At 40.0% G+C, this 8,500-nt stretch overlaps 1 protein-coding gene across 5 annotated transcripts in view; it reads left to right on the top strand.

Moving 5' to 3' along the window:
* The window catches only part of ADAM22 (ADAM metallopeptidase domain 22), a 234,566-nt gene extending 228,360 nt beyond the window's left edge, over window positions 1-6,206 (top strand). For all 5 annotated transcript variants that reach the window (XM_055084959.1, XM_055084958.1, XM_055084956.1 and 2 more), the window contains one exon: window positions 1,857-6,206. In XM_055084959.1, coding sequence (XP_054940934.1) covers window positions 1,857-1,877 — 21 coding nt within the window. In that variant the 3' untranslated portion in view covers window positions 1,878-6,206. The remainder of the gene's footprint in view (window positions 1-1,856) is intronic.
* The last annotated feature ends 2,294 nt before the right edge of the window (window positions 6,207-8,500 follow it).

The following is an 8,500-nucleotide window of genomic DNA, read 5'->3' on the forward strand; positions in this document are numbered from 1 at the left end:
CAGGCTCCGGACGCACAGGCTCAGCGGCCATGGCTCACGGGCCCAGCCGCTCCGCGGCATGTGGGATCTTCCCGGACCGGGGCACGAACCCGTGTCCCCTGCATCGGCAGGCGGACTCTCAACCACTGCGCCACCAGGGAAGCCCGGGACTGGGATTTTTAAAACATCCCCAGATCATTGAAATGTACAGCTGGGTTGAGAACCACTGTTCTAGATGGCTGTATCAGAATCCTGGGGAAAATAAAGGTATGTGTAGTTTTAAAAAATAATGTTTTAAATTATTTCATTTGAGACACAATATTTAATTTATTCAAAATTTCAAGTAATATTGGGTGGGCCAAAAAGTTCGTTCGGTATTTTCCGTAAGATGGCTCTAGTGGCACTTAGTTGTCTTTAACTGCATTCGAAACAATTTTGTTGGATTGTATTGTGACAGCTGTCATGTCAGTGTGCATGTAAAAAAAAACTTATCAACATTGGTGAATTTTTGTGTAGCCATTTTAATTTTGAAGATGGAAGAAAAAAGCAACATTTCAGCATATTATGCTTTATTATTTCAAGAAAGGTAAAAATGCAACTGAAAAGCAAAAAAAAAGATTTGTGCAGTGTATGGAGAAGGTGCCGTGACCGATTGAACATGTCAAAAGTGGTTTGCAAAATTTCGTGCTGGAGATTTCTCACTGGATGATGCTCCACAGTCGGGTAGACCAGTTGACGTTGATAGCGATCAGATCGAGATGTTAATTGAGAACGATCAATGTTATACCACGTGGGAGATAGCCAGCATACTCAAAATATCCAAATCAAGCATTGAAAATAATTTGCACCAGCTTGGTTATTTGAATCGCTTTGACGTTTGGGTTCCCCATAAGCAAAAAAAAAAACCTTCATGACCATATTTCCGCATGCGATTCTCTACTGAAACGTAATGAAAATGTTCCCTTTTTAAAACAAATTGTGACAGGCGATGAAAAGTTTATACTGTACAATAACGTGGAACGGAAGAAAGTGTGGGGCAAGCGAAATGAACCACCACCAACCACACCAAAGGCGGGTCTTCATCCAAAAAAGATGATGTTGTGTATACAGTGGGATTGGAAGGGAGTCCTCTATTATGAGCTCCTTCCAGAAAAACTAAACGATTAATTCCCACAAGTACTGCATCCAGTTAAGCCAACTGAAAGCAGCACTCAACAAAAAGCATCCGGAATTAGTCAACAGAAAACACATAATCTTCCATCAGGATAACGCAAGACTGCATGCTTCTTTGATGACCAGGCAAAAACTGTTACAGCTTGCCTGGGAAGTTCTGATTCATCTGCCGTATTCACCAGACATTGCACCTTCGGATTTCCATTTATTTCGGTCTTGACAAAATTCTCTTAATGTAAAAAATTTCAGTTCCCTGGAAGACTGTAAAAGGCACCTGGAACAGTTCTTTGCTCAAAAAGATAAAAAGTTTTGGGAAGATGGAATTATGAATTTGCCTGAAAAATGGCATAAGGTAGTGGAACAAAAGGGTGAATATGTTGTTCAATAAAGTTTTTGGTGAAAATGAAAAACGTGTCTTTTATTTTTACTTTAAAACCGAAGGAACTTTTTGTCCAGCCCAATATCAAATGAGGATGTGAGGGTTTTTTGTATTGAAAGGTGGCCGTTGCTAAAAACGTTGAGACTCGGGTTTAGAGGAAAAAGAGAACTAAAAATTAGAGTGTTTATTTTATCTATTATGAGACTTCGCATCCACAATCACATAAGTATAGATGAAATTACTGAATCTTTTTCATCTTTGTAGCTCAGAATATGTCTGTTTCCTGCTTTCACAGTGTGAAATTTTGCTTTTCTCTGTTGTGCAGCTATGGGAGACATCCATTTAAGATCAGCTGTTTACATGTGATACATCGAAACTGTTTACTTCAACTTTTATAGAAACTCAGCCTCACTGAATCACTGCAAATCTATCTGCTCTTCAGACAACTCGAAAACATCTCTGAATGCCACAGAGGAGAGGAAGCCGAGACTCACATCTGGATACCATTTTCTTTTTGTCATTGGCTTCAGATTTAATTGAACCATGAAAAGAACTACTGAAATGTTACACTATAACATGGAACAACTAAGGTACTGGTATGTTAATGGATAATCCGCATGACAGATATATGTAGAAATATCACTGAAATTAACTCACATGACCCAAATGTAGCAAGTTTCCTAAGGGACAATAGTGGATTCAGAACTTGACATTCTGAAGCACATCCTCATTTTAGACAGTAATGCTATGTGCATGAAGCTTCTGTTTATTGTTTTCCACATTTAAGGAAACAACATCCCATAATAGAAACTAGCATGCAGGGCTAAGGCATATAAGGATTTCTTCTGCAGGACTTTAAAGCTTGAGAGGCCAATATCCCATATGCTAACTGTAAACATGTATTTTTCTTTTTTTTTACTTTTCATATTTATATCAGCATACAAGGACAATTGTACATATGTAAACATTTTTAAAATTATAAAAAAAGCAGCTGTTACACACAAGTGTATTTTGCCAGATGCCTAAAAACAATCAGTCACAATCATGTCATCATCATCCATCAAATGGTCTTTAAAGATTATGACCGGATGATGTTGTAAATATAGTGGTCAGGGCTGTATATGTGTCTCCCCATAATTGGTATTTGTCCAAACCATGTGCTATCCCTTTAAAGTGTGCACAGTCTAGAGGCAGTTTTATTGAGTAATTAATTGAACAAGAGAACAAAATGTCCGACAGAACTTAGGGCCTCCACAGCTTGCTTACTGCCTCAAGGCGCTCTGCTGCCAGCTGGCTGCTCCCTGGGAATCCTCCAGCCTGTCCATCTTCCTTCTGGGGGCTACAGCGCCTGCCTCAGTGGCTGTTCTTTTTCGGTGCCAGAGCACATCTGCTAGTCTCACCTGGGGGGGCCTGTGAGCCCCACAGCAGTGTGTCCTGCTAAGTTAAACAAATGCACCAAAGACACAGGAGGCCACAGCTGCTGATGCATTGGTAGCTTCCAACTTGCCAATACTCTAACCCTTTGTGGACTAAACTTTCGTTCTTTAACAAAGCTTTTTAGCCACCCTTATCTGTGACATGAATGACGTATTTTAATGAAAACAACTTTCACACTGTTTATTGAGGGTATTTATCATCGGTGGGACTCGAGTCCCAGCAGGTCATTCTGCACTGATGTGTAAGTAAGATATGGAAGGTTCTACCAGCTGGGCTGGGAAGCCTCAACAGGTCGCAGAGGGTTCAAAGAAACCTAAAACCCCAAGGGTGCAGCAACTGTGAAGTTATCCAAACAGCTGGCAAGGGGTAGAATCTGATGTTCTGAACTCTCTATTTTTTTAATCCATAGAAAAGTGAGAAATCTATGTTAAATCCCCTTCTTTAAAACCAAATTTTGATAGCTGTCATCATGCAGCTCTGCCATTCTTAAAGAAAACTTCTCTTGGGAGGTGACCCTAGTGAGCTCAGAAATTAATGGGATCAATCAGATGCTTTGATGTAAAGAGTACTTCTGAATTTTCTAATTTTCTCTCCTTTTTCTTGAGAGGAATGGAATCTGCAGACAAGTTTTCAGAAATATCCTCTAAATTTGATCTCTGCCAGTAGTGTCCGAGGACAAAACCCATTTCATCTCTGTGTGTAATCATCTTGGAGGCCCAAATTAAAGGGTCCATTAGAAGGCAGTGTTTTCTCCTCTATGTGTCTATGTCTTCCATAACGGACCTCTCTTCTGAAAGTCTTTGAAAACATTTGAAAAGCAGTTTAATTATCCAAAATGATAAAGTATAAACAGCAGTTTTCATGACAGGAAGGGATGTGATTGTCGAGACTACGATAAAAGGATCCATCAGTCTCAAGTTGGGTGATGTTGCCATATAGCCCAAGCCAAGGACAGGAGGGCAGACAGATTTAAAGATGTAGCAAATAAAGTGGCTTTTGACCAAGATCACTTTAATATGCACTGAATGTTTTCTGATATTGAGTGTATAAAAGGCTAATGTTAGAAGGTTTATTTTGACTATAAAAGAGTTATAGATTTGAATGTAAGGTACCTCATGTAAATATGCTTCCTAGTTATGGTTACACATCCCTTATTTGAAAGAATCCACAAATGATTAGCTATGTAGTCAATGGATCCCTTCACCCTTCTCTCTTTCCTCACCTTCTGAATTATTTTTACATGAAGATTATTATTTCAAGTGAAAAATCATTATTTGTGCCTTTTGGGAGACATGGTTGCTCTAGAGGTATACAGTTTATAGTCATCCTCCTCGATAATAAACTTCATATAGAACTGAATGAAAAGTGTTTTATTTGCAGAGAGACTATGATTTTATAGTACCTTTGATGTTCTATTCTAGATATCTACTCTATCTAGGAATGTGTAAACATTCTTACAGCCATTTGCCGCATTCTTTGACAAGTTTGTAATTTCAGTGGTTAGCTGTGAGAAGTACCTATATGTGAACTCATGGTTGGTGATCTAGATGTATTAAATCTAAATATCTATGACTTTTCATCCACTGAGGCAGGGAGAATGGACCCATGGCACTAAACGCAAGCACAGCATTATTATTATTATTAATTTTTTTTGAGTATCTATTTTGGAGAGCAACTTTGAGGCCACATAGCAGTTTGTATCATGAAACTAATATTTATAGCCCCCAGTCAACTATAGGACTGCTATACTAAGCAGAGAAGAGCAGCTTTTTGGCCTTTGTGTTCCATTGTATGCCTTTTTCCTCTCTTTCTGAAGTTTTGTGCGTAGATTAGACTTCAGATTGACAACTCTGCAGCCTGAGATGTTCCATTTATCCATAGTCGTTACAGTATAGTAAACCCTGATTTAAAGCAACACATATCTCTCCCCTAAGAGTGTCAACAAAGGAGGTGTGGGAAACATGGAGCTATAAAGGAGCTGACTGGTCAGATTAACTGGTCTGTGTCCAGCCCCTCATTCTTTAGACAGGAAGTGGCACCCTTCTCTGGGGTCTCCCAGCTAGCAAGTGGCCCCCAGGCCACATGTAATCGGTGGAAAGGAATAAACTCCTCAAACAGTGCAGCATCAGGAGGGCTTTCAATTTGTGGTTGCTGTATTTTTTTAAAGATACCCAGTGATTTTCCTTAAAATAAAACGTTGACTAATAAAGTAAATGCCAAAGCTACTTTCCAGGTTGATATATAGGTGCTTTATTAAATGATACTACAGTTTCACTCCCCTCCCCACCTCCACCCCCCTTGCTTTAAAAAGGCTCTTAAAATTGTTACTGCGTAAAGTCAATCCAGCATAGATTTCTGAACATAAGATTGATAGGGTTTCTAAAAGAAGTCGCTGAAAAGATAAAATCAGGTATTCTGTGCACTTCCACAGAAGGACTATTTATGTTTGAATTCCCAAACAGTCTTAACATTTCTCTATTTTTTGTGTTGATCCCCTTGCAGATTTGCATTATTTAATCCCCTCTGTTGTCTCAGATCTTGTTGTGTCTCCTTTACCTTTTACCTTCTTAGATTTTCTTTAATTTTTATAGTTACCTATGGGCTAGAGGAAATATGGTATTTCTGTTCACTTTCAGTGTTTCAGAATTGTTCATTTATTAATCTCATCCATTCTTCATTTCCTGCTGTCATGTAGTTCTATTTTAACATATATATTTAGTGCTTTAAATATTTCCTTGTGTTATTCGACATGATAATAAATCCTTACGTAAAGAGAAGACTATTTTATTTTACTTTATTTTACTTAAAAAGGAAAGGGAATATACTGGAACTTACCGAGTAGCTTGCCGAGTGTATGGGCAGGGGAGCTGAATAAAGGCAGTGAGGGAAGGAAGGGAAGCAGGCCTGCTGCCCCCGCAGCCTGATAGAACACCGCCCCCTGCTACCAGGACGCCCTCTATGGGCAGCATTTTTTTTTTCTTTTTTTTTGGCCAAGCCGCTTGTGGTATCTTAGTTCCCCCGCGAGAGATCAAACCTGTTCCCCCTGCAGTGAAAGCGCGGCGTCTTAACCACTGGACCGCCAGGGAAGTCCCTGGGCAGCGTATTTTAAGTACAATCGTACCAGTTGGTAAGTTGACATGAATTTTACATGAAACGTTCTGACTCCCATTTGTAGCACAATGTCTACTTTGTTATGCTCCTAATTATTTTTTTTCTATCCCGTCTATGTTTCCTCTAAAACCGACACTCAAATACTTCTTTTCTTAAATTCAGTCAAGATGAATTTCTCATTCTATTAGCTTAAAATATATACGAAGCAAACATAGGGCTTAATTGGAGGCTCAAACTTTGAATTTTTCTCTTCTGAGATTTTCTGAAGGGCTAAGACTTCTGATTTCGGAGGCAGCAACTTTCCTCCAGCCTGGGAGAGCTAAGAACTTTCCTAAACAGCTTCCCTGTTTATTGGACCCTGAGGAGCCCAGCTTGCTCTTGTGAAAATCAGCTGAGAGGGAGCAGCCTATCTGGCTCTGCTTGTGTGTTGGGGTTTGGGCGGGTGGGGGGGGCGTGGTCGTAGCAGCCACACCTGCTGGGAACTTTCCGCGCATGCTCGTAGCATCTGCTCTGTGGGCGGGTGCTTTTAATTCCAAGAGGAATTTTCCACCCCACCTGCAGATGCAGAGCAAACAAAGATGGAGCAGGATCTTAGAAATCACTTTGTCAGAGTCCCCCAGATGGAGCATCTTATGGTTCAGTTTGTAGGTAGAAAAACAAAACATTCGGAAACAGCAAAAACCTGCCTAGTATTTTTGTCCTTTATATCCATAGCCTGACAAACAGTAAGCATTCTCACTGTGGGTTTGAGAGATGCTTCCAGACCCTTCCTACTTCCAAAGTCGCTCTCTCTTCAGTAGCTGTCAGACCTTTTCTCCTGACTAGGAACTTTCACTGTCATGGAGGTAAGTCACTTCTTCGCCTGAATTGGCACTCGGGGAACCATTGGGGCGTGGAATTAGGGGAGAGAGGTACTTTTAGCCTTCCATCGGCATCTGGGCATGGATTATGCAACTTGGAAAGTCACTGAGAGATTGGTTGTCAGAGTGTGTTTCAGGCTGGACGGGAGATAAGAAACAGCGAGGCTTGGGAGGTCATGGGGCATTTAGCCCTGGATAGGAGCAGAATGGAGAGGCGCAGGGAGAGCTCAGAAGCCAAGCCAGCGGAAGAGCACAGGTCGGCCGCTGGTGGTGATAGGGAGAGGTGCTGCGTGCCTAGGGCAGACCTGTGTGCTTTGCAGTTTTACTGAGTGTTGGCTGTGTAAAGCCTCATTGTCTAGTCATAATGGGCCAATGCCTGGTGTGGGTGTCCCTGTTGCACTGTTCATAGAACCTGTATCGTACCTGGAGGTGCTTCAAGGCTGGCAGGGGTTTGGCTTAAGGACATCATCATTTCATGCTTTTAGGTGTCCTTGAAATCAAAACCAGGGAAAAAGTGTTTGGTGTTTTTTTTTTCTTTTCCGTTTTTCGTTTTTTACAAAAAGGCATACAATGAGTCTAGCAATGTTGCTATAATATGCTTAACTAATTCATCAATACTGTTTTTGAAGAAACACGCATTTTCCTCTCGTTAAAAAATACATATGCATACAATACTGTACTATACTATGATACATTTACTTTAGGGCTTAGTCTCTCGTTTTATGAAGTTTCAGATGTGGATTTGTGTTTTGATGGTCAAGCTCTTAAAAAATGCAAAGAGCCCCCAAATGTTTAAACACAGTGGTGCTAAGTTACACTAGATAAGACAATACAGAAAGTGCTGATAGGAATTAATACATTTATTCAGTAATAATACAAGAGTTCTTGCTAAATTATACATGTGTATCACTGCCTGATGAGAAACCCCACTTTTCTAATCCAGTACAAAATCAAACTGTGATTCAACAGCCAGTCTTTTTAATGGGTAAAAATGACCCAACATCTTTGTTTTGTATGGAAAACTTTTTTTTTTTTACACTAACTTCAAAGATGCTTAGCAAAGGTTTATTCAGAATAATAAGCACGTGCTCCTTTTTTAACTTGCCGGAAGAGACTTGCCTCTCTCCAATTTAGAATCACAAAAAGACAACTTATTTTAAAAACTGAGCATTTTTATCTAAACATAGCAGTTCATATGTTAGCCAGTGTAGGTCTGCACTGGTGTTTTCCACATCTATCATCTTCAAGGGGTGATGTCCCATCTACAGCTAGTGGAAGACACTGCGTGGGGAAGTGTTAATGGCAGCACCATTTCACTTTTGGTAACCAGGTAATCAGGTGTATATAGTTTGGCTTCATTTTAACATTATATTCTCTCGCTGCTCTGCACTTCAGGTTCTTAAACTACTTTAAACATTATTACTGGGTTTTGGCAAACAGCAACCGAAATATATGGCAACTGCTTTCCAGATCAAGTGCGATTTGTTTCATGGCTGTTCAAGTTATAAAGTTATACTGTAGGTAAACAAAATCTTGCTGTTTTTACAGGTCACTGTAACTT

Source organism: Physeter macrocephalus, chromosome 5, assembly GCF_002837175.3.
Source record: "Physeter macrocephalus isolate SW-GA chromosome 5, ASM283717v5, whole genome shotgun sequence".
NCBI classification, from domain to species: Eukaryota; Metazoa; Chordata; class Mammalia; order Artiodactyla; family Physeteridae; genus Physeter; species Physeter macrocephalus.